Source organism: Perna viridis, chromosome 2, assembly GCF_037379345.1.
Source record: "Perna viridis isolate PV_CMFRI_1.1 ecotype Kerala chromosome 2, ASM3737934v1, whole genome shotgun sequence".
NCBI lineage: Eukaryota > Metazoa > Mollusca > Bivalvia > Mytilida > Mytilidae > Perna > Perna viridis.
The window spans coordinates 18,795,609-18,823,446 of record NC_142446.1 but is presented as its reverse complement, the minus strand read 5'-3'; the positions used below and the strand labels follow the sequence as shown (position 1 = coordinate 18,823,446).

General features: G+C 34.1%; 1 protein-coding gene and 1 long non-coding RNA gene across 3 annotated transcripts; both read right to left on the bottom strand.

Moving 5' to 3' along the window:
• Nucleotides 1–46: 46 nt before the first annotated feature.
• LOC148623925 (uncharacterized) lies at nt 47–27,838 on the bottom strand. Of its 2 annotated transcripts, none has more exons than XM_088566237.1 (5): nt 27,702–27,838; nt 18,313–18,449; nt 15,536–15,692; nt 5,422–5,706; nt 47–449 (listed from the first exon to the last, which is right to left on the bottom strand). In XM_088566237.1, exons 1-5 carry the CDS (start codon nt 27,766–27,768, stop codon nt 97–99), a joined length of 999 nt encoding a protein of 332 aa, XP_088422363.1. In that variant the 5' UTR covers nt 27,769–27,838; the 3' UTR covers nt 47–96. The 2 variants fall into 2 exon arrangements, with proteins under 2 accessions (XP_088422363.1, XP_088422364.1); XM_088566238.1 differs by having other exon boundaries at nt 5,422–5,688.
• Nucleotides 8,257–13,728, bottom strand: LOC148623926 (uncharacterized). Its single transcript, XR_015919578.1, has 2 exons — nt 9,080–13,728; nt 8,257–8,450 (listed from the first exon to the last, which is right to left on the bottom strand). It is a non-coding gene; the product is annotated as an uncharacterized LOC148623926 (long non-coding RNA).

Genomic DNA, 27,838 nt, shown 5'->3' with positions numbered 1-27,838 from the left:
AACTTTTTATATTATATTAGGTTCTTGAAACTAAGTAATACCATCATCGTAAGACCCAAATGTTTTATTTCAGATACTTTTCTGTTATTCTTTTGTTTATTTTGAAATTCGACGTTTACCTTTGTTTACTTTGCAAATATTACATATATCACAGAGAACAAGAAGTAATAACGGTATGCAGATCAGTAAACCCCCGAAATAACCGATAACTGTAGATGACTGCCTATCATCGTTGGCTGATTTTTTACTATTCTTATACAGCGATGTCATTTTTATATCAATTTTAATGTCTTTTTGTATTTCGTCTAAGTCGTTTTTAAGATATATTTTCAATTCTTCCGCTGTTAAGTTTAATCCATTCAGGAAACTCCATTTGCCACAATATGTACATTGACAGTTATTTCCTTCAGTTTCTGCTGTGAGTGATTCTGTTGTTTCTATAATTTTGTCTAAAAATAAAAGAAAAGAAAAATAGAAAATATATTACCAGACTTAACAGATCAAGAAATTATGTAAGGCAAGTAGAAAAGGGAATTCGATATCATATTTGAATAATATTGGAATATTTTACTTCTTTAGCAATTTAAATGTAAATCAGAAGTATTTTTTGCATTTTTCAATATAACAAAGCTAACTAAATATTTTTTTACGAACAAAATTAATTTCCTGTCTGCTCTGGAACGTCACTTATTAAATGCAACCTATTTTGACTTTTTTCTCTTTTATTTTTATTTGAAATTTATTCTATGTCTGGCCAGGGAAGACACTGTTGATCCGTTTTATTCGATGTTGGAATTTTGATGTTTTTTATGTATTTAAAAATTTATATAGAACATGACATATCTTTTACATGACTACTTGCTGACCTATTCATTAACACTTATGAGGCTGACTTTATAGCTGATCTGATCCGAAAGAAAGAATACCGTTTAGTTAGATTGTTTGTTTGTTTGTTGGAGTTTAACGTCCGAGCAGCAATATTTCAGCTATATTCAGACGATGAACATGAAATTGATGATTAAATGAACATGAAACGATGATGAAATGAAAAAGGGATGGGACACAAGGACAATAGGGTCGACAAATTTTGATTGCCACTGGAAATGGGGAGCGGTGGGAAGAATACCACAGTAGGGTACTTTAACGTGCAAGGAACGTGGCATCTTTCCCAACACGGTGCACCACTATGGTTTGTGGTCAGGTTTTCCATATTATAGCCTGAAAAACCCCAACATGTAACACGCCAGGGGTACCCCATTCCACCGCCGCCCTAGCCCCCGGCTAGCGTTCTGAGCACTATTTTGTCGCCTTTTACGCCAAGCTTAGCGCGGACGCAAGCATATTCTTTTAACAGCTGGACCTGCACGGTCCCGTTTAGTAAGATCCTTTAATCTCAGTTTCCGCTATATAGATGACGTATTATCTTTAACAATCCTAATTTTGGTGGTTTGATACATCGCATCTACCCCAAAGAACTTGAGATAAAGGATACTACAGACACTGTGAAGTCAGCCTCATATCTTGACCTACACTTAGAAATCGATGGTAAAGGAAAACTATTGACCAAACTTTACGACAAACGTGATGACTTTTCATTCAAAATTGTCAACTTTCCTTTCATCTGTGGCAACATCCCTTCAGCACCTGAGTATGTAGTGTTCATATTACAACTCATACGTTATGCCAGAGCTTGCCGAGACTACGCAGACTTTTTGTATCGCGCTAGAATTCAAACAAATAGACTTCTGGAACAGGGTTATGTTGCTACAATATTGAAGTCATCATTACAAAAGTTTTATGGCCGTGATCATGAACTCGTGAATCGTTACGGTGTATCCATCTGCGCTATGAAAACTGATTTGTTCAACATGTCATAGTTTTTCTTTCCTCGTTTGTCTACCCCGGACTTGACTTTATGAGCAGTTCGGCGGATGTTTCTAGAAAAGCAGATGACGCTTACCCTACCGGTCCACCTGGCCCATGCTCCCAGTTTTTAGTGGAGTCGGAGTTGCTCATTTACATTTGTTACTCTACATGTATGATTTTAGTTACTCTATATTCTTTGTTGTGTATGTCTGTTTTCCATATCTGGTCTTTGTCCCTGGATTACATTCTTTTGATTACCGCTATAACCTTGGTTCCCTTGATTACTCTTGCATATCATTTTCTCTCCTTTTCTTTCTTTCCTTTTAACTTCTATAACCCTTCTGTAACTAATTGGTAGGTATTGTTTCGGATCAGACAGTGAAATGAAATTCAAAACGATGGTACTGCCCTTAAATTTGAGCCAGTCATAAACTGATTTGTTATACAGGGTATCTTAAAAAGTATATATATCAAATTACTGGATGGATGAGTCTATCTGTAGACCAATACACTTTCATTCCAAATTTCCTTTACTAAATTATAATTGTTTATGTCTTTACCGCTATGAAGTTTGACATATAATGCCAGCAGACGAAACAGAGTAAATACATTCTAGTTTCGCTTAATACATATATTTGCAGAAGTTTGAATTTTTCGACGAGGAGTCACCAAGTAAATTATTGCCATTTTTTTTTATTTGCCTCAACAATACTCCATCAGAAAATATCTGTTCATCATCTCGTCAATGGTAGTAAAAAGAGATAATCAATTTGTAATCCTTAAATATTGAAACCAGGACATACATGCAGATTTATTAAAACTCTTCACATGAAAAAAGACTCACTTAGGTTAGAAATAAATTCTGCCTATTATCGCAAGAATCACATATCTCTACTCTACAGCGGCTTGCTTGTTTGAGCAGTAACACTAATTAAAGGTAATAACAAAGTTACGGAACCTATAATCATATATTGATAAAAGAAGTAAATCAACATCGACGAGGGAACTTTTTTTTGTCTTGTTCTTGTGTCCTTGTGTTCTAATAAGTTACAACGAGATCGCCATGGTGTTTTGAAAAATCTTCATAGTTAGTGCCAGCTTTAGCATATCTTAGCAAGTGTGACATGTTAACACTGTATGCAGGAGACCTGGTAAGTTGCTGAATAATCGTCTTTCTTATCCAAAAGTCTAGCACTGAAGTGAAAATTGGTTTACAATTTGACATGTGTGCCTGTAAATCAGGCGGAGGAAGATGTGTTTGTTGTATCATAGACAATGAAGTAAAGGGATCCAGTCAGCAAATTTAGGATTATTGATGGAGGAAACATCGGTAATATTTCTGTTGTGAAATTAAAAGACCTAGATTCACGACTGTTTTCTAATGAAAGACTCTAAAAGAACTTTGTAAGAGTAGAGACACAAATTTGTTATGAAAGTGTTGTTATCGGTTTCAAGCCAATAAAATGTACATCCAAACGAGACCACAAATTATCGACCTGAAACTCATCATACCAATTACCTCCATCTCGATATTACAAGTATTTGCTTTAGGTCTACTGTTGTGAAAATATTTTTATTTATAACAAATTACAATGAAGCGGTTAGAAATGTTTTTGTAAGTAAAGGCTCTGTAGAAAGTATATCTCAGTAGGTTATTAATTTTCTATGTGGCAAGCTGGTATATGCAGTACAAGTAAAGGTATTGATAGTTTTATCTTCAGTGGATGATCGATATTGCAGAAAAAGTAAAAGATTTCTGTATTTGCACATATGGTTATAACGCTGTGCGAGTATAGTTCGCTGTAAGTCTTTTGGTCCTCCTTCACTGCTATAATAATTAATGTCAAATAAAATCGTTGATGATCCGACAATGTACCTATATTTGTTCAAAGGTTTGGCTAGGTATCTAGAACAAATAAGAAAAGTCTTCTGACCTAATATTCGTGGATATGTTAAAAAAAAAAGTCATAAAAGACTTTTGATTCTGTTAGGATTTTCATCTTTGCTGAGTTTATTGCGCTGAAATGTGAAAAGTTAATTATCTAGGATATTGCAATATCTCGGAAACCTAGGTGCCCAAAAACCTTTGTATGGTGGTGGAACTCAATGAGCCGAATAAAATTATGTAAAAAAGTGAATCGATATGTTGTCAGTATCCGTGGAAACGAAAAAAATGAAAATTTCATGAATACCAAAATCCACTTTTTTCTCACGCCATTATGCAATTTCAATGGAACTGTGGTGCGTTTTATTGATATCTCAGAATTCACATAAAAATGCTTCGCTGATACGCCGCCATTTTCAAAATGTCTACCCAAGTTCATAATCTAGGACATTGCAAAATCACGGAAACGTGCATTGCTAGGAACTTGAAATTTAGTATGGTGGCGCAGTTTAAAGAACCTAATAAAATAAAGCAAAAAAGTGAATCGATATGTTGTCTGTTGCCATTGCAACGGAAAACTGAAAATTTCACGAATCTCAAAATCCATTTCTACAAGGTCTTAAGTTTTATATTCATTAAACAAATTTAATGAAACTTAGTAATATAATGCGTATAAGTCAGACCTCGGAATTTGAGCAAAAATTCTGACGAAAAGTCGCCATTTTCAAAATGGCTGCCTTAGGTCACAATCTCAGACATTGCATTATCTCAACAACATGTATAGCTTCAAGTTTGAAAATAGGTCTGTCAAAGGAGTTGAATATGTATAACAATAGATTTATTAAAATTGGGAACTTAATCGGTTGCCGGAGCGACATTCGCTATTGCTTGCAATGGCAATTCTAGTTAGCAATTGTATTTGTGTAACTATTATAAATAATTAAAACAGAGCGATTTTTTATTTTTTTAAAATATACTGGAATATCTTAATTTACTTAATTCACAGAATAATTATAATTGACTGTTTGTAATCTGTTCAAGCAATTTGATTGCACACTAACAGTATTTTATGAATATCATAATTGCAGCATGAAAATGCTGTACAGATAAATACGTCTCATCGACATTTCTTATTTTCTTGTTGAAGCTGTTTTCTCCTATAATATAAGTAAGACCTCGGATTTTATTATCCGGCATGGCATATAAACAACAGATAAATGTTACACCTTTATATATGAGAAGTAAGAAACCTTGGTACAGAATGAAACTGTCACCCTTCCAGACCCTTTTGTTTTCCTCCTTTTAAAAATTAAAGGTAATTAACAAGACCGAATCGAAAGTATATGTCAAAGAAAGATTCTGGTTATATAAAAAAAGTTGTGGCTAAATTAAAGGAAGAGAACAGACGTTAGAACCAAGGTCTATTTGTAAACTAGAGTCATGTTAACTTTGTAGTTGATACAAAAACAAACATTTTTTGGAGGACAGTATCGCCTGTTCCATACATATCTATTTTGAATATTTCATTACAATTAAGCAATTGAAATTTTTTTTCAACAAAAAATCATTAGCAGATACTTCTAATAGTTTGATTATTCGAGCGCATGCTCTTTATATCTAATTCTAATTTTTACTTAGGTTTTCAAAACAAATAAAGTTCACAAAATTACCTGTAAATGTTAACATAGCTGCGGTTGTATCATCTTCCACTGATTCAGTAAATATTGTATTGTTCGAGGAACTTGATGAACTTGCTGGAAAGGTTCTATTTAAAATCAATTGTGTATAGCCATTGTTTGTTGAGGTTTCAATGTCTGTAGATACTGCATGTGACAATGATGAGGATGGCATGTTTACTGGTGATTCTGTAGTTTCATCGATCGACATTGTCCTTGTGACCGTTTTTGTAGTTGATTCTCCATTTCCATGCAGTTCAACTGGAATGGTCAGATTAGCTAGAATGGTATTTTGAAAGAAATATCATTAGATATAATGAGTTTAACTTGTAACAAAAGCATATATGTAACGGCAACCGCATAAAATCGGAGACAAGAAACATTACCACAGTTGATGTAAGAAATATGTCACATCGTGATTTCCATTTCTTCCTGGAATCATACAAATATTTTTTCGATAGTAGGCGACTACGATCACACATGGTGTTTTCGAGATTGATTTCCTTACATGTACAACACAAAGAAGAACATCTCAGACCCACTGCAGTACACATATAATGACAACTTTTTTGTTTTGTTTTCGTTTTTTTTTTTTCTCTCCTTTTTGAGAGAACTAGATTCGAACAGCAAATAGAGAGATAAGTTGGCTTTGTTTAAAAACAAAGTTCTTGCGTATATTAAATCTCATGGCACCAGTAAAAGATAATTAAAAGATAATTATAAGTGAGTTTTAAATATAAAAAAAAAAACAATGGCCACTCGAACACAATAATATGGACAACGTGTTATAAAGAAGCATAATATGAGCTTAAATTAAACCAAAGAACATAAGCACAAACTAGGGAATACCCTATTCTTCATTTCAGATTCACTCGTTGATTTGCTTGCTCTTTTTATGTTCGGTGGTTTACGAGAAATTAAATGTTTACTGAAATACATTTGAATCCATAAATCATTCTGTTGGTTTGTTTGTGAAATTTTAAACACGACGAAATAATTATTTTTGTAATAATGTATTTGAGTAAATATAATAACTACATCTCTTTGAAGATTTTATTTCCCAAACATGAACACATGAAAATAAAATTAATATGTTTTCATTCCGAGTAAAATAATAAAAAAAAAGTTATTATTAAATGGTAGTCATTTTATGGTTCCCAGGAATTTCAGTTCTGCATTTCATGTTTAGTATGCATTTTTAATAAACCCGATACATCCACTTATATGATTGGCAGTTTTGTATCTTACATTTGTTTTTGATGCACAAACATATTATAAACACACTAATCAATATTCAATTTGAAAAAATAGTCTCAGTCTGGCTAAATTGGTGATGCAACACGAAACGTTCACGTTTTTAACATTTCACTTGTAATCTAAGTAATACAATCAGAAACATTTGGTAACATAAAGAAACACTGTCTTGTACAACCTTGGTTAATTCATTTACAAATCATAGATGTTAACAATTATGAAGTTTGATAATTATTTATATTGTCATTTACTTTTTAATGGGACACTCAAATTATTATACGACCAGAAACACAGTAAAAGGAAATGAAATTGAAACAGAACAGCAATCTGAATTGAAAACAAACATAAAAGATAACTAAACAACCTTAACTTAAACAAAAAAACATTCGCAATATCAACCACGTTTATAATCTGGTATTAAAAGGAATAGGAACACTATTAACCAATGAAAATCCCAATGGTCTAGATGACCACATTACCTAGATTTTTGACAGTTGCTTTAGACCGTTTAAATGACGGCATCATAACAATTTTCTAAAGATTAACATATAACTAGTAGATAAAGATGTCTAACTTAGCGGATTGGTGTTTTCTATACCAAAATCCTTGGTTAAGATGCATTGAAGACACTAGAATGTTGTTAATTAAAAACAAGAAATGAGTTTTTTTGTTTTTGTTCTTTTTTTACATGGCCAAATGTTGTTGTTTTTAGTATTATTTTTTGTAACAATTTCTGCAAGTTCTCATGGCATTAGTCTATCTAGTTATACATTAAAAGGGATATGTACGTTTAATAGCTCTGTTCTGCTTTAAACATGCTGAGTTTTCTCTTTCATCTGTTTTCAAAATGTGTTTTGATTTTGACTTAAACACTTTTTTATCATTTTATTAATGACGCTTTACGTTCTTAGTATGTAGCAAGTTAAATCAAAATACAAAAACATGAAGTACAGACAACCAAACTTAAAATGGTGTTTAAAAAGGTAGACCTAGGGTAAGGGACATAACTCATGAAATCACTAATATGTTTGTATTATAATCAATTTCACCAAAGCCTCTCAAGCTTTCGTTTGAAGCAGAATAAAATGAATCCAAATTAATAAGATGCTTACATAAGACTGATATAAAATACTGAATACAAACGTTCCAATGATTTTTAAGAGTTGTGTCCCTTACCCTAGGTCTATCTCCTTAATTATATCAAAAAGACGTTGAGGGGGTCCACTGGTACTTTTCTGAGAACAATTCGTATTAAAACAAAACTTAAAAGATAAATAATTCATACTTTGTATACATGTTTCATTTTGTACAATTTTTTATGTTTATCAAAGTATTGTACAAGTAATTTCTTGTATGAAAAGCGAAAATAGCAATGGCCCGCACAACCCAGCTAGCACAAACACGTAATAAAAATGTTTTAGAAACGCTTCCTTAAAAAGACTGAAAACAATTTTTAGAAATGTTTTTAAAAATTAAAAATGTATGGTTGCAGAAATGTTATAATAACGTTTTCTAGAACCATTAACTATAATGTTATTATAATGTTTTTCAATAACATTTTTTTTTCAAATAAGCTAAATTATGAATATTTTAATGCAAAAATCGCATACACATACAAACAGGTTTAACATGAGATAAGAAATTTGTAGAGTTTTCTATGTTTTTTAGATGTAGAAACAAACAAAACAAAATTTCAAAGATCAGTTTTGTCAGTTCACTTATTCATCTTCAGGCATCTCAAGCAGCGTCCATTTCCGTATTTTGGTTTCCTGAAAAAAAAGAGATGTACATGATTAATGGTATAGTCACGATATACATACCTACAGTGGTTATAATTAAAACTAAAGGAAAAAATTATACATACTATCAATTACATATTACTTGATTTTTTTTTGCAAGAAGTGTATGTGTCAATCATGGAAATACTATTGTCTGCTAGATTAAAACATGCTTGTAACAAGATTTTATCTGCACTTTGAAAAACAATGATATGAGTTTTTAAGCTGAAATTGTGGTGAGCAGAGCTATGTACGCCTTCAAAATGTGTGCCTTCTTCAAACAGGAAGTGGATATCCATTTAACAAAATTTCATACATGTATTATGTAATTAAAACTTTATTGAAGTTTAACAAAAACAGAGGTTGATCCAAATGGGGCCCAGGGTCCCCCTCATATTTGAAAAAAATATTTTATAGAAAATTAATGATACTACCAATAGTGAGTCCCCTCAAAGGCCATATTTCCCTACCTTTTTGGAGTTTCTGGATCTGTTTCTGATTTATATAAAACAGTGATTGCAGACTGCGGTCAAATGAATGAACAGATACACTAAAAGACTTTCAAATGCCATGGTCACTTGTCATGTTCAATTAGATTCTCATTATTATATAAAACTTACCTTGAAAAAAAATATGATTTTGGTTTATTGGGAACATTAAATCATTAGTTATGAGCTTCTTTTGTAATTCTTATTTCCTGCAAAAGAGAGAGATCATGTGTATTTCTTATAAAACAAAATTAAAAATGATAAGCATTATATAATCAAAACTGCGAATTTTATTAACACGATCTAAACCCCTGGAGAGGGTAAAAGTCTACAATAAACAAAAAAAAAACAATTTTACGAACATAAATATGCAAAATTAATAATGTTTAAAACTAAAAGAACATATTTAATATCATTAGCCCAATTTTGACAACATATGTGGTGTAAATGTTTCGAAGTTTCTGTCAATTTGGCTTTCCATACATGCAGGACATAAAGTAATGTTATAAGTTCTAAAAATAAATTGCAAAGTTCAAAGTAAATGTCCTGGTCAGATTCAATACAACATATCAGCCTAAGTACTCATAAACATAATCACAATATTCATACAACTATCATGACGATGAAAAATGGTTTAAACATATATCTGTAATGCAAAACGGTTGGAAAATACACACATCAAAATGATTGTAAATTGTTTACAACAAACGTCTATAGTCATTCAGAAGATAGTTGTTCTCTTTGACACATACCTTACAAGTACATTGGCAAAACTATGGACCTGTAGTGGTCCGGGGTTTAGGTCGCCTCAACAGGATGCAGCTTTGGGGAATCCCCGACACTGTTCCCGCCAAACACCAGCCAGCCGGAACGAGGCAGACGATATCCAGACCATCGACCAGATCAGAAGCAATATATGTACGCAAATACATATACAGCAGGCAACAGTCCGATGTACCACCAGTACACCATAGAAAGTAAGTAGTCGTAAGCACTATATTGGCGCTGCGACTACTTACAACCTGCGGGATTTTCTAGCCGCAGATTTAGCCGAAAATTCTTTTTTTTTCCAAACTTGAAGGAGGGAACTCGTTGACCGCGTGGTCGAGGGTCGGCCATTACGATCGCTACCGATTTTCATTTTTCACTCGGGAAGTTTAAGCGCTTTAGAGGAATCGTATCTGTTTATCTCGGGTTAGCACAGTGAGAATTCGTTATTTCTTTTCTGTAAGAATTTTCAGGTGGAAATTATTTTTCCCAAATCCTATGGTATTGTCTGGAAGGGCTGGTACACTGTGGGACAGCTAGGTCTAGGACATTTAGTTTACACGCCTCTTTCGTCACTATTTTTTTGGGCGTCCCTTTGTAGTACGCACATACCACCACAGCTTGACTTGGCTAACTAAGTTCAAGGAGCCATAGGCGCAGCTGGCAAGGTGGATGGAGGAACTTAGTCAATATGACATGGACATACAGCATAGGGCAGGGTCCAAGCATACCAATGCAGATGCCCTGTCGAGAATGCCCTCCCCACTCCCATGTCCAAAGTTCATACCAGAGGCCCCCCTTGCAAGTTCGCCATGCGGTGGGTGTAACTACTGTGCCAAAGCTCATCGTAATTGGACGAGGTTTGCCAAAGAAGTAGACAATGTTGTACCCCTTGGGAGAAATAGGCCTGACAGTGAGGCATTTGGGGACTCGAATTTAATTCAAGGGAAAAAGTTGTCCGTAGTACATTCCGGACAAGAGTGGTCCCTGGTATCTCGCCAAGGGAGGGAACCAGCCGTAAAGGTAACAAGTGTTGTAACAGGGGAGGGGTCAAAAGAGAAGCAGCCAGAGGGGGTACCCGAAGGGAAAGGGGGTCGAGACCCACCTTTGGAGGCGGGCAGGGCAGGTCGAGCGTAAGGGGCCTCGTCGCTCTGCTCGTAGGAGAGGACAGGCTGCTACTTCCCCATGCAGGGAAGGGAGGTTTGTTAGGAGTAGGGTGGGGTGTCTTTTCCCGGGTAGGATGGAAGGAGGATCCCATAGTGCCCAGGGGTGTCCCGGTTGGGAGGGGGCTGGAGTTCTCTGTTCCCCAGTAAGTTCAAGGGGGGTCTCGCTAGCCACAGCCAGACGGCCGACTCCTCGAGTGGAAGAGGTGGCCCTGTTGGCAGCTGTGTCTGGGTCACCGACACGAAGCCCGGTAGGAGGATGCAAGGATCCTGAGTCCAGGGGCAAGGGATCTCAGGTGACCGAATCCTCTACCTCCCTTATTCACCCTGAGGCCTCCGGGTTCAGCAGTTGGAGGAGCACGTCCTCGAGGGGCCCATGTTGCTCCTGTGTTTGACTTCAGGGGGACCACGTAGCGGACCAGTTAAGGCCTTGCTGCGTGATCCTCAGGTGGCCACTCATGGGGAGGTTGGACTGGACAGGCATACTCCCAAGGACAGGTTGGCCCTCCAAACCAGATTTGAGGGAAAACCCATCATCCTCCACCTCAGGGGAAAGGAGGGTGATGAGGTGGCAGCAGAGTTGGCCCTCCAAGGAGTATTGCCCCAAGACAAAAAGATACAACTGCACTGTTTTCAGGGGTGTCCGAACATGTGCGTGGCTGGATTAGGGCTTATTCGCTTCACTACTCCATCGGATCAAATTGATACAGAGAAGATATAGAAACATATAGAAAAATTCTTAAAAATTCCCAACGATATTAGATCTGTCAAATTTGCGATGCAAATTTTTGGTCGTTCCCTCCGCGGGACTCGAACGCGTACCGCTGTGACATCTATGGCAACACCACCTGCACTAAGTCCAGCGCCCTAGACCACTATATATATGAGTTAAATTGAAGTTTAACCTCGGATGCTCAGAACAGTTTATAGAAAAGGGCATTCCGGGGGTGAGCTGAAGAACTATTTAAAACTTTAGTAGAACCAATTTATGGTTCCCAGGAAGAGAAATAGTTCTAATATACCAATAAATTTCTATTAAATAGTCCCAAGAAGGAATTGTAGATATCTTAGAATATTATCTTGTATGGACCCAAGTAGGGTATGTAAATATATTGTTCTGACAACTCCCAGAGTGGAAAGTGAAGTGTTTTTTTTAGTTGAACATCTGTACGTTTAGTTTTTTACAAGGGGGAAAGTGGTCAAATATTAAATAGTGGGAGGGTGGATTTTAAAAATTATAAGGACATCTGTTTAGCCTCTGCAGGGCTGGGGAGGTTGCGGGGAACCAGGGGGCCACAGCACTCCCTCCGTAAAAATGAGATATGGGGATTTTTTTTTAGGCCAAAGGGGAATATAGAAGGTAAAGGGGGCCTTTAATAAAACGGAGGGGAGTGTAGTGGTCCGGGGTTTAGGTCGCCCCAATAGGATGCAGCTTTGAGGAATTCCCGACACTGTTCCCTCCAAAAACCAGCTTGCCGGAACGAGGCAGACGATATCCAGACCATTGACCAGATCAGAAGCAGTATATATACGCAAATACATATACAGCAGGCAACAGTCCGGTGTACACCATAGAAAGTAAGTGGTCGTAAGCACTATAGACCGGGTTAATATCTGGGACGTTCTTCGTGACGCTCAAAATACACCTATTTATACAAAGTTCGGCAATATATACATATCAATTAGTTCACTGAGACACTTATCTATCATAAGAAAATAATCAAAAGTTAAAAACTTACTCCGTGTAGGGTCAACACCTAATTGTTCAATATAAGTTTTGTCATATTAACTTAGTCTTCATGTTTCAGACATGCAACTGAATCGATATTATACAAAACCGGAAATGGAGAAGCGCGTAAATTTTTGGAGCAGTACACATTTTCGAGCCATTGAAAAAACAAAATAAAAACAAAATCAGAAATCCCTTGAGTGTTTGTCTTTACAGCGTGATGTTGTCTAGTGAATGGGAAATTGTAAAATGTCAAATTGACCAGCTATGTTTATAAGACAAGGTTACACACACTAGTATTTATTCAAAGTATTTTGGCATACAGTTTTGAACTATCTTATTGCAAAGAATTGTACTTACATCTTAATTGGGATTTTTTTTTAGGCCAAAGGGGAATATAGAAGGTAAAGGGGGCCTTTAATAAAACGGAGGGGAGTGTAGTGGTCCGGGGTTTAGGTCGCCCCAATAGGATGCAGCTTTGAGGAATTCCCGACACTGTTCCCTCCAAAAACCAGCTTGCCGGAACGAGGCAGACGATATCCAGACCATTGACCAGATCAGAAGCAGTATATATACGCAAATACATATACAGCAGGCAACAGTCCGGTGTACACCATAGAAAGTAAGTGGTCGTAAGCACTATAGACCGGGTTAATATCTGGGACGTTCTTCGTGACGCTCAAAATACACCTATTTATACAAAGTTCGGCAATATATACATATCAATTAGTTCACTGAGACACTTATCTATCATAAGAAAATAATCAAAAGTTAAAAACTTACTCCGTGTAGGGTCAACACCTAATTGTTCAATATAAGTTTTGTCATATTAACTTAGTCTTCATGTTTCAGACATGCAACTGAATCGATATTATACAAAACCGGAAATGGAGAAGCGCGTAAATTTTTGGAGCAGTACACATTTTCGAGCCATTGAAAAAACAAAATAAAAACAAAATCAGAAATCCCTTGAGTGTTTGTCTTTACAGCGTGATGTTGTCTAGTGAATGGGAAATTGTAAAATGTCAAATTGACCAGCTATGTTTATAAGACAAGGTTACACACACTAGTATTTATTCAAAGTATTTTGGCATAGTTTTGAACTATCTTATTGCAAAGAATTGTACTTACATCTTAATTGTTGGACAGATCCAGTTCTTTAAATCGTCTTCAAAATAGTGTGCGCCTTGCATACGTGTGTAGGATAATACACACACTGATAAAGATTTGCTCTAACCTATTTCAATAGCAGCATGTGGTACACCACTTACACTATTATCTTATTATTTCTATGGAGATGCCATCATCTATAGGTACCAGTATCGTATTGCATATCCCTGAGCGGGTGTACGTCAAAACATGGATGCTATAAAAATATAGTGCATTTTCGTTTTGCCTCTCTACAAACTAATGTTTTGTCAAAAGATATGAACAATGACGTATAAAATAGAGCAAACATCACTTTGTAAGATGAAGAACTTTTTTAAAAGAAAATCTAACATAATAACATAAAAATGTTTCACTGAAAAGGTTGGTTTGGTGAGTGCAAAACGAAAGTGAAAGTAGGGAAAATGGCTATTTATAGTTCAAAACTACTTTTCTTTCCGATCTTCGTGGACTCATCCTATTTTCTTGGCGGGAAATTATTTTGTCACATTCCTTAGAAATGCTATATAAGTGAAAGTTTTATTGAATCAATTTACAAATTTTTTTTTAATCCTAAAAATATGCACTTCACTATAGAAGTCTATGGGAAAATTAATACGATACTGATACCTATATATCATCGATGTTGGTTAATTTAAAGACATGAACAGTACACTGGGATGAATTAATCAAATGCATGTATATAATACATGTATCCTTGTTCGGTCTATTTATTGAACATTTCAGAAAACCGTATTAAAACCATATCTGGAAATGTTTTTAACGTGTTTCAACATTATCAGAAAATATTTGTTCATAACATATAAGAAATATTTTTATAACATATCCAAATAATGTTTAAAAAACAGAACCGAAAACATTACAGTGACATGTTATTTAAACATTTCAAAAACATTTCAATAAACAGTTCTGAAAAGCTTAAACGGTAAAATGTTTCTAAAAAACGTTATCAAAACATTTTGAAAAAAAATCAGAATGTTTTAAAAACGATTTTAAAATGTTCTGTTGAATATGTTTTAGCAAACTACCAATAAACTCTAAATAAAAATATTTCGGAAAAGATTTGTGCTACCTGGGAAGGACATAAATTCTAGGTTGCTGGCTTGAAATCGACTGCCCTATTCTGCTAATGATAGGAATTAACAATGAATGGTCTGTTTGAAGAGTGAATACAGAAAACAGATGGTCATTTAGTCATTTATTCATTAAAATAAAAGTACATGCAGGTCAGAAGGGCTTGGATTTATCCTGTTTAATAAAAATATGTCAAGCTATCGACCAGTTTATCAATGAGTTTCGTTATTTTTTTTAAATATTCAAACGTGATTGTGTTTTTTCAATCTTTTAATCAGATACCAAGTACTCACAAACATTAGATGTATACTACAACGCCAAATATTTACAGACCGTTTAACAAATACTGAACAAGTCATATTTTTTCAAACTGATCATCTCCAAGTTTTTAGAGAAAAAAAACTTAGACGCAGATTTGAAATTTGGGTGTTCTTCAATCAACTACGTAAGGTCGATTATACACTACTAGACAAAAATGGTAATTAATTAAGACTTTAAAGGGTATTTCAACTATATGTTTTGTTTTGCTTTTTTTAGAAAACTTCATCGACGATAAGCGATATGATTTAAGATCGAAGAAGACAAATTTTAATCAACAAAAGTTTTGTACATTCATTTTTAGTGGAATTATCAAGCATAAGTGTCTATTAATTGATGTTTAAGGATTGATAATAACATCGCACTTACACAATTCAAAAACTGCCAGACGATTAGAAATACCACAAATGCTGGTCAGCGAAGTTGGACACGGTGCTTTGCACATCGAAATACTAAAACTGAAAGAATGCGGTTGACTGATAACTTTATTATTTAGTTTTTCTCCACAAAAGCATTCCGATGGATCCTATAAAAGATAAACAATAGATAATTTTTTTCACTACAATTATATATCAATACACCTTTAGAAAGATCGAATTGTATTAATTTTTGTATCGACGAAATACAGTCAGTAGCATTAACTATTTGTCACATCATATTTATTTTTTTTAAAACGAATCTATAACTTTTCAACATCGAGTATTAAGTTTTTTTACCTTTGTTTTTTTAGTGTTTTTTATGAACACTCAAAATCATTCGACAAAATATCTTATATTTTTTTTTACACAATTCTGCTATCTGGTATGTTGATTTTGTTACATCCTTTGTGTATAAGTGCGGTTTGGACAACATCGAATAAAATTTTCGTGAGGTCTTTTATTTTGAAACGAATGAAAGTTTTAAGTATGTCAATGAGTGCCAATGCTTCATCAGTTTTCAAAGACCCCGATGTAACAAAAACATTGTCTACTACACATGACAAATATGTTGTCGTACCAGCAGACAAAGCCCAAAACAACTTTGATTTTGTCGACAAAACGTTTAATATCCAATGTTTCTTATCAGAGGTAGACGTAGAAAAAAATAGCAGTGATAAGACCTATACTGCTTCCGCACTATTCTAAGAAGAGATTGTAGAAAACCATAAATCTGTCCTAAACTGCACAAGAATCCATACAAACAACGTTACATAACTGGATCTGCAAAATGTACCACCAAACCTCTTTCAAAACTTTTAACTTCTATATTCACAATTGTCAAACACGGTCTGCAGTCCTACCACAAACTTGTTACTTCCGTAGTGGTTTAATTCAATGTGGATCCTGAAAATTTAAAAATATCTTCTGGAGAAAATCAGCTCAAGACTATTATCAGAATACAGTAGCATTAACACCTATGATTTTTAAACACTATATAATTCTACTCAGTTGAAATCCCGACTTAAAAACATTATACATCGTTGTTTTTTCCAAAGAAGATGGTATACCTAGATACAAATATAGTTCTTGGTAGAGATTCCTCATGCTTCGTAAGAAATAAATCCAAAACATCCTCCAAATATACAGATGTTTGTTTACAAAATGCTGGAATTATTAATCGACAACATATTTGTCCTGTGTGGTGGACGTGTTTTCCAACAAACGGTCGCATTCCAATGGGAACAAATTGTCCTCCTGTAATTGCTGACCTGTTCCTTCACTCTTACGACTTTATAGCTGATCTGACCCGAAAGAAATAATATTGTTTAGCTAGATCCTTTGATCTCAGTTTCCGCTATATAGATGACGTATTATCTTTAAACTATCCTAATTTCGGGGGTTTGATACATCACATCTACCCCAAAGAACTTGAGATAAAGGATACTACAGCCACTGTGCAGTCAACCTACACTTAGAAATCGATGGTAAGGGAAAACTATTGACCAAACAATACGACAAACGTGATGACTTTTCATTCAGAATTGTCAACTATCCTTTCGTCTGTGGCAACCAGCACCAGCGTATGGAGTGTTCATATCACAAATCGTACGTTATGCCAGAGCTTGCCGAAACTAATCAGACTTTTTTGTATCGCGCTAGATTTCAAACAAGTAGGCTTCTGGAACAAGATTGAAGTCATCACTACAGAAGTTTTATGGTCGTCATCATGAACTCTTGGATGGTTACGGTGTATCCTTTTGCGCCTTGGAAACTGATTTGTTCAACGTGTCATAGTTTTCCTTTCCTCTTTCGACTTCCCCGGACTTGACTTTTGATGAGCAATTCGGAAGGTGTTTCTAGAAGAGCAGAGGACGCTTACCCTACTGGTGCGCCTGGTCCATGCTCCCAGTTATTAGTGGAGTTCGAGTTGCTATATATATATATAGAAGGGTCTGAAAAATTCCCAACGATGTTAGAACTGTCAAATTTGCGATGCAAATTTTTGGTCGTTCCCTCCGCGGGACAGTCGTTACATTCTGAGTTCCAACCATCCGCTGGTGCTGGTTGCCACAGACGAAAGGATAGTTGACAATTCTGAATGAAAAGTCATCACGTTTGTCGTATTGTTTGGTCAATAGTTTTCCCTTACCATCGATTTCTAAGTGTAGGTTGACTGCACAGTGGCTGTAGTATCCTTTATCTCAAGTTCTTTGGGGTAGATGTGATGTATCAAATCCCCGAAATTAGGATAGTTTAAAGATAATACGTCATCTATATAGCGGAAACTGAGATCAAAGGATTTTTTTTTTATTTTTATAATTTCAAGGTTTGAATTTGTCATATGGGAATTATCACATCTAAAATTCCACGACAAGAACTATGAATATAGATCTTTGCTAAATTTTACATTACCAAGACAATGAATATGATTTGTTTGTAAACTACAGAGTATGACATGATACACAATATCCCGTGTTTCCAGGTTTTGGAGGAACCCAGGAACCTTCACCTGTGTAGTCATTCAATTATTATAATTCTTCGCACATCATAGTTATATTCACTAGTGATCTTTAACATATGTTCGTAAATTCGACATATGCACATGCCTTTAGATTTGTCTCTGTTACATTTCGATATTAAGAGATATCTCCTTCAAATATTTGATTATTTTCAGGGTGCAAAACTGAAAACAACTACATGATATCATTTGACACATTATTTAAATACCGTTTGAGTTCCAGCATATCTATTTGATGAATTATTTGACATGCAATTTTCAATGCACTCAACTGTCGTTGTGACAGACCAGTGGTATGAAAGTATGTCTCGTTGGTCATTCCAGTAACAACCATACATCGTCAGAGCTGCAGTGAAATAGATTCATGTATATATTGAAAAACAGACTTTTCTAAAAACAAGCATTAACAGTTAGGTAACGTTTTAGAATAGTTAAATTTCGGTTCGCCAAGTATATCGAACCCTATTTAATAAAATTTAGGAATTATTTATTATTATATAGGAATATAAAAATATGAAAGAATAGGGGTAGTGACTTTTTTAAATAGGCTGTATACATGAATAATCATCTTGATAGACATTAAAACATAAAAACTTATGAATATAAATATATGTAATATACATGTTACTATATATGTTTTCAGACTAGCAGGTCTAGCATGTTGTATTCATTGTGCAATAATAATATATCGGTTGTAAAAAACTCAGTCTCGTACATTTGTAAGGTATTGTATTGAACAATAACGTGTAACTAGTGAGATCCTTTGTAGGCAAATAACCACTTTCTTGTTTCATAAATGTGATGGAATTAATACAGTGGTTAAGGTTTGGAAAAACATGTGCATATGGTTTGTGTTCGAAAGGCCTAAATACTGATTGATTTTTTATTCAAAAACATATGGCAAAAATAGTTTTAAATATTGAATCAACAAATCCACAGTTAGAGCTGTCATAATGAAAATTTCAAAGATGAAGTTGTTTAAGTTAAATGTATTGTTAAAACAGACCAATACTTTTATACGGTGATAGACTCGAATGATATGATTTATGAAGTGATAAATATCAGGAAATATCAAATTTCAGAGACATCAGTATCCAAAGACATTGCCAACACATAAAATCAGGAAACATAGAAACTATTTATCAATGTAGACTACAGAATAAAACTATTTACATATTGAAACCGGAGATCAGATAAACAAGACAACACCCAGAAATTAAAGTACTTGCAATATGAAATCCATTACAAATCGAGAAAGACAATAGGTGCTATCGAAATGTTATAGTGCATGTCTTGCTCGGCCATCGACACCCATTCCTTTACAATTCAGTAAAATCCAGTTATTTTCAGGTTCAGTTTGTCGTCAGTACCGAAAGACATAGCATTTTTCTGGGAATCCCTCTCTTTTCTGTAGGATAGAAACTCCATACCGGTCTATCAAATTGTGATGACGACCATCAATCGTCTGTATTAATGATTGCAACAAAGGTTGAACACAAAATGACATTTGGAAGGTGATCGAGAATCATAAACCATTTATAAATATCGAACAAAATTTAGTTTTTTGTGTAATGAAAGAAGAGTATGTTCATTTGTACAAAATTAAGCGTTTCAAACAAAATTCTTTACAGACAATAAAGTTATGAGAGAAGCTGGTCGTTAATCGGAAAGTTTGGGGTGTAATGTTGGAAAGTATTTAAATAGAAAATACCAATCATATAAATATATCACGCATAGAATTAATTTACTCAGTATAAAGCACAAGAAACAGTCTATATTGCCACAAGTAAATTAGCAATCACAAGCAAAAAAATGGTAGTCATGATAAGAGTACGCGAACGTTTTTGTTGTTGAATATCAACCAATAACTCCTTCCAGCCGCAAAAACTACATTTTTTATACAGCTTAGCATTGTTGTGAAATTTTCAGACCAAATTCTGTAATCTTTCCTGCATTATGAAAAAAAAACCTAAATGAGCAGTGTAGGAAAAAAGTGTAATTTACAATCTGTGATAAAAATAAACAATGAGAACAATTTTCTGATAGTATGTGCATTTGCCTTAGTACTAGGCATCCAGATTAGTTTCCAAATCTATGTACGGCTAGATGCGCGTAGCAGACGTCAAAACTGTAACGCGACGTTGTTTGACTTTTGTTTTTGTTGTTATTTTTCATTGTGTATCAACTTATACAACTAATAACTTTATAACTCAGACAAGCTTTTCTGTTGAAAAAAAACTAAATGTAATCATTAATGCTTATTTCATTATCAAATTCCTGAAATATGTATGTGTGTAAAAAGAAATTTACTTATGCGTTTATGTGTCATTTTCCAAATCTACGCATCAATAGTAATGAAATCTCAGGTTTTGTTATAGGGTATTTTTCCTTTTTTTTATAAGTCGGCTTCCCCAGTTGTGTAAATATTGTGTTTTATTTACTATGCAGAATATTGATTATTGTTGTGAGATCCGTGTTGTAGCCCCGATTATGAATATTGATTGACTGTTAACTTCATCGACCTAAAATTGTAATCAAATGAGGGAACTCTCAACGTTTTTTCAGCTTTTATTGTAGCTACTGCTATAAATTTCAGATACGTTATAACGTGCACACGTACGGCGTATCCAGGTGTAGGTTCCGAGTGTGAAACCCCATACCTTTTGTTGTAAAATGCCCTTAAAAGTATGTAATATTTTGGCAGATACCCTGGTTCCCACCTTTTTACATAATTTATGGATCGGACCCTATAGTCTCTTCAATTGAAAGATTTTTATGCTAACGAGTTCAATAGTATATGCATTTTTCCTAATCCTATACTCAAATAGGAATTTAGATTTTTTCCAAATCCATGTACGGCTACATGCGCCAATTAATTTCATATAGCATTTAATAATAATGTCTAAAATCGCTTGTTTCCACTGACTAATATACTGACTGATGAGATTCAAGTTGAATGAAAAGTAAAAAGAGTTGCAAGTACATTATACATTTGTTTAGTTTTAAACCACAAATCGTCTCAAGAAATAATATAAACAACTGATTTCATTTTAACAGTCACTTGTGGTAAAACTTACGTACGTTATACTTTTACTTGAATAATCTCAGGCATGCGTCTAAATATTGCCCAAAAGGTAGCACATAATTAATAACACGACGAGAATATAAGCATAACATATTACATTTAATTTCTTAGATCTTATACTGTTCTTAAATGTTCTGTTTACCCAAATATCTACGACTGTAAATATGAAGTTCACTTACACTTTTTATACATAGAGATCGTCCATGCCTTTTTGTTAATGAAACGACAAAAGAATTTTACGCAATGACTGTTTAATAGTCTTTGGTCGGAATGAAATTGGAACAATGCCAAACTGTATGCAGTCAATTACTGCTTATCGTCTGTTTGCAGATTGACGGTTTGACATTAAACTGTAGATTTAGTCACATAATGTGACAAAAATGAAAGGGGATAAAATGTAAAAAAACTTTTAATTGTTCAATCGAAAGTATACGGGGAAATATATAATGTAACAAACGTTTTGATATGTTTTCTGCGTTCATGCGTGTATGAAAAGAGCTTTGACCTCCCAAACGGCCAAAATTTAATTTTCTATATTAATAAACCACCAAAACTAAGTTTCAGGAAAGAATTATCAAAAAATGTTAAAAACATTACCCCTACTCTTAGAAAACTGGTCTCAGTATCAAACAGAATTCTCATTCACAGCATTTCAACACTGTAAAACTCACATTTTAGGCATTCATAATTAAAATAATGATTTACTCAACATAACTGATCAACTCAGTCGCATGATTTTCTTTTCAGGATTATAATTACTTTAAAATTGTAAACAGTGGAATTTACAGAATTTCAGAATTTCTTCTATATAACCCGTTATTATCTTTTTTTTCAGAGTACCGTAGTTTAAACAAACTTTTGAGTGATATAGTAGATTTTTTACAGAAGATTAAATACTCTAGGGGTTTTGACATTGAAAAATATGTCAATTTTAGCGATTACTATGAGGCAGTTACATTGTATTCATTTTGCGACAAAACCCAAGTGTTACCGCAACTTTCTTGGTACCACTGTAAAGCTGAGACATTGGGCTACATTTTGATACATACATATGTGAATTTACTTAGTTATGTAGAAAAAAAGAAGTGTAAACGTAAGCAATGGGCTTCCATGAGCCTGAATAGCTCACCTGGTTATTATTATTTAATTTTTGTCTTTCAAAGACTATAAGACCATAAGTCTAGCAAGGAGCTGTCCAACAATTCTGACTCAATGAACATTTTGGTAGGACTTATCAGAAGGCTCGTTTCATCAAGTTTCATTCTATCTATTATCGTTTTCAAAATATTGGCTAAACTGCTAAAAACATAATTTTTTGTCTTTCAAGGGCAATAAGTCTGACAAGGATTGGTCCAACAAGTTTGATCACCACAAGCATTTGTAGGTCGTATTATAAGGATCATATCAACAATTTAAAGTATTATTCTATCTATCATAGTTTTCAAGATATTGGCTAAAAGCTGTAAAAAAAATCATCATTTTTCACGTTTCAAGTGCAATAACTCTTACAAGGAGACGTTTGACGACAACAATCTCCACATCAGTTCTATGCAAGATACCACAGGGAACATTTATACTAAGTTTGGTTCTAATTGGTTAAGTAGTTTCAGAGGAGAATAGTTTTGTATAGTTGTTAACAACGACGGACGGCGAGGGAGGCCAAGTGATGGCAATAGCACACATAGTCTTTGGCCAGGTTAGCTAAATATTAATTGTTGCTTCAACGAAGTATAATAAGTAGCCAAAAATACAAAAATGCTTTTTTTAAGGGTAGCTGGAAATCATAATTTGGTTGATGAGCAGGGAAGAGTGCACGGGGTTATCTCATCCGACGTACTATTTGTGTACCATTCGTGAATATTTAACTGACACCACTTTTGTTTTTTATGGGAGTTAGTTATTGCTTGAATCGAGTATGGTTGGCTATGATGTTTAAGTATGCTGATTATGACTCACTCTTCTTTGTAGTTTCGGATGTTGGAACTTTGTTGCATGCACGTTGATCCTGTGTACACCCTTTCAAAACCAGTGTAAAAGAAGGACTGTTTGTTCAAAGTAATTCGACGTTTTAGTGGTATAAAAATGAATAATATCAAGAAAAATTGTAAGTATATATAACAATTGTTCTTTATTTTCTTCACTTTTTACCACTAAAACGTCAAATTACTGTGGCTTGTTCAATGAAGTAACTGGATAGACTACCCAAATGACCGCATGTAATTATAAAACCACATTAAGTAATATAAAATTGACAACACATAAACAAATGTGTCTCTCATCAGACAGTTTAGGCGTTCCATAAGTTAGACCCTCGAGCGTTCTTGGTCCGAGTGATAATATTTTGGTTATTTACGAAAACCAATTGATTATCATATTTATTAAATAGATTTTCTTAATAATTTATCGATACATGTTTTTGTATTTTCAATATGAATTTGAAATTCTGTGATTGGCGGATTGATATTAAAGTTGCGATGTTTTAGTGGGAGAAAGCGCGAGAGTGAAATTACCGCATTTATTTCACAGTGTGAATTATCGAAATTTATTACACTGGGAACATTCGAACATGCTCTCTATGTAATAAATAAACATGAAATCGTATCCAGACAATACAGCACCTCCGCAGTTGCGCAGAGGATATTTGTTTAAAGAGTCATTTTTTTTTGTCGTAGAAAAAATGAATTACTATACAAGTACCTTCCTATACACATACTGAATGCATTTGCAAAGTTGCAGTGAAATGTAACAATCACTTTTTTAAATATTTGATTTTTAAATATAGGTTAACCAAGTTGTGCGAGCAAAAAAGTGACAATATTCTACCATACTTAAATGCATAAAATATTTGCAAAGAACTTTTTCTGACTTTTCAAATAAAAAAATCAATCACTACTTGCTTTTTAACAATATTAATAAAGAGATAACCTGTAAAAGTAATCATTTTCTGAAAAATTGGTCTATTTTTAAAAAAATTATTTCTAACATGCCTCCCCCTTTTTCTTGATCACATCTCAAAACCCTAAATCTTTAAATTTTCACCAAAGGTGATATCTTTGGCTTTAAATTTGTAAAACATGACCACTCAAGGGCACATAAAGCAAAGAAAGTACTCAAAAATAGAATTTCCATGTTGCCATAGGGAAATGCTTATATGTCATTAACGGCAGTAATGAAGGTGAGCTTTTCTTCAATTCCCCCAAAATTTTTTGCTCAAATATACACAAAACTTGATTTCAGTGATAAGACCTATACTACTACCACACTCTTCAAAGAAGAGATTGTGGAAAACCATACATCTGTGCTATCCTCTTTTGGTCTCTCTACCAAGGACGATGATTGTGATTTACCATCTATGTAGTGGATTCCAAAATTCCACAAGAATCCATAAAAACAACGTTTTATAGCTGGATCTGCAAAATGTACCACCAAACCTCTTTCAAAACTTTTAACTTCTATATTCACAATTGTCAAAGAGGGTCTGCTGCAATCCTACCACAACACTTCTTACTCCCGTAGTGGTATTAATTCAATGTGGATCCTAAATAATTCGAATCTTTTGGAACGAATTAGTTCAAGACTATTATTTGAATATAATAGCATTAAAACCTATGATTTTTCAACACTGTATACTTCTATTCCCCATACTCAGTTAAAATCCCGACTTAAAAATATTGTACATCTTTGTTTTTCCAAAAAAGATGGTAAACCTAGATACAAATATATAGTTCTTGGAAGAGATTCCTCATACTTTGTAAGAAATAATTCAAAATCATCTTCCAAATATACAGAGGAAGATGTTTACAAAATGCTGGAATTTTTAATCGACAACATATTTGTCCAGTGTGGTGGACGTGTTTTTCAACAAACGGTCGGCATAACAATGGGAACAAATTGTGCTCCTTTACTTGCTGACCTATTCCTTCACTCTTATCAGGCTGACTTTATAGCTGATCTGATCCGAAAGAAAAAAATATCGTTTGGCTAGATCCTTCAATCTCAGTTTCCGCTATATGGATGACGTATTATCTTTAAAAAATCCTAATTTCGGGGATTTGATACATCACATCTACCCAAATGAACTTGAGATAAAGGATACTACAGACACTGTGAAGTCATCTCCTTCTCTTGACCTACACTTAGAAATCGATGGTAAAGGAAAACTATTGATCAAACTTTACGACAAACGTGATGACTTTTTATTCATAATTGTCAACTTTCCTTTCATCTGTGGCAACATTCTTTCAGCACCTGCGTATGGAGTGTTCATATCACAACTCATACGTTATGCAAGAGCTTGCCGAGACTACGCAGACTTTGTGTATCGCACTAGAACTCTAACAAATAGGCTTCTGGAACAGGGTTATGTTGCTACAAGATTGAAGTCATCACTACAGAAGTTCTTTGGTCGTCATCATGAACTCGTGGATCGTTATGGTGTATCCATCTGCACCATGAAAACTGATTTATTCAACGGGTCATAGTTTTCCTTTCCTCGTTTGTCTACCCCGGACTTGACTTTTTATGAGCAACTCGGCGGGTGTTTCTAGAAAAGCAGAAAAAGCAGAGGACGCTTACCCTACAGGTGCACCTGGGCCATGCTGCCAGTTTTTGGTGGAGTTCGAGTTGCTCATTTACTTTTGTTACTTTGCATGTATGATTTTAGTTACTTTATGTTCTTTGTTGTGTATGTCTGTTTTCCCTTTCGGGTCTTTGTCCCTGGATTACATTCTTTTGATTACCGCTATAACCTTGATTCCCTTGATTACTCTTTCAAGTGCTGGTTACCACTATATTTAGGTAAATATAGCCCTCAAAGTTCAATATTTGATATTTTACTAAATTTTCTACACTTTTTACAAGATAGGACATAAAAATCAGCCAAAACATAGCATTCCTCTCATAGCAAAGTTTACAAGATCTTCAAGCAGTTTAAAGCTATTCCAAGAAACTTTTCATTTTGCCATGGCTTCAGCTTAAGGCTAGAAACCACTAATTCCACTTCCCATATGCTTCCATGCTAATTTCACTTTATTCAATGCCTTGTCTGGACTTTACCTTAACTTTAATCTGCAGAGGACTATATATCAGCATGATTCTACATATGTCAGCTCAATATCCTCAGAATGGCATGTGGGGTTAGCAGACTTGCATTGCAGTTGTGGTCACCGGAAGTGACGGGTCTATAAATAGCATGGGAAATCCCAGTGTTTTCACAAGATAGGGATATATTTACAAATCATTATGTCGATTAGACTTCACATCACAAAAAGCAAAATGGACCTATAAAATGTACAGAAATATTTTTCCTTTCAGAAACTGTGTAAATTTTAAAAATAAAATGACAACTTATTTATAGCACTATGAGGAACAGGGGGTAAATTCTGCGAAAGACTATTTTTGCGTACGTTCCAAATGCGCATTGGTTGAATTGGTGGTCTGTAACCTTTTAGCCATTCATAGTTCTGATCTTAAATTCTACATATATATAGTACGTCGCTTACGCTTCGTCCATATAATGCTTTGGAACAACAACCTAAAGTTTTAATATCTACTATTGTTTGTCTTTCAACAGAACATACACTTTATACAAATTTAAGCTATTTTTTAACTTTTATCTTTTATTTTGTTTACCACAGTTTCTATGATTTAAAAAACCACACCAACAACTTAGAATATTAATTGTTTTTATCATTTATGGAGACATCGAAATTTTTGCAAAACATATTTTAAACACTACTAAAAGAGTGTAAAATAATATGCGAGACTTCCTACATAAAAGCAACCTCTCTACACCTGCGTTAAAAGTTCAAACAACCACTTCCAAATTACGTCCGTTACTTATGTCATTTCCAACAATACGAGTTTGAGATATTAAGACCCCACATATATAGGACATCACTGACGCTCCGTCCCAACAATGAGACTACGTGTTTGATTTTATCTGTAACTGAAATAAACTTCATTCTTGTTGATACTTTGGGATTGTTTTAATTGAAATAAAACAAAATTGAATCCAAAAGAAAAATATTTATTTATGACTTAACCAAATTATTTTCAAGTTTTTCTTCGCGATATTCATAAAGATCAAGAATTTAAGATTTTTTTTATCAGATTAGGCGTATGATTAATTAGAGCTTCTTATTTTTCATTCTCATTATCGAAATATTTAATAAATGCATTGATTAAAGTAATTTCTACGCCTTATGACTACTTTTTTCCTTAATACGGAATAATATTTAGTGACAGTTTATGTTTGTTATATGAAATACGTTAAAAAATCAGCTGTCCCCAGAATGGGTTAGATTTGCTACATTGTAGATAGAGACTGTCAATAGTACGACTCACGGCTATAAATAAAAGGTTACGACATAAATCATTACTTAAGTTCGTTCAGTAAGAGGACCCAGGTAGACATAAGAGTGGAAACCTGAAAAAAATACAAGTATGTCAAACTTTTTCTTGATAAATAAATAACTCTTCTCTGTTCAGAAATAAAAATTGGTAATATCTTACCTTTTGTGAAACTCACAAATAAACACTTGAAAAGAACAAAATTACAATTAACCTGCATCAGAGTCATGATTAAATAATCAATTGAATAGCTCTCATACGGTAATGATATAATATATATCCGATTCTTATTGGCATAA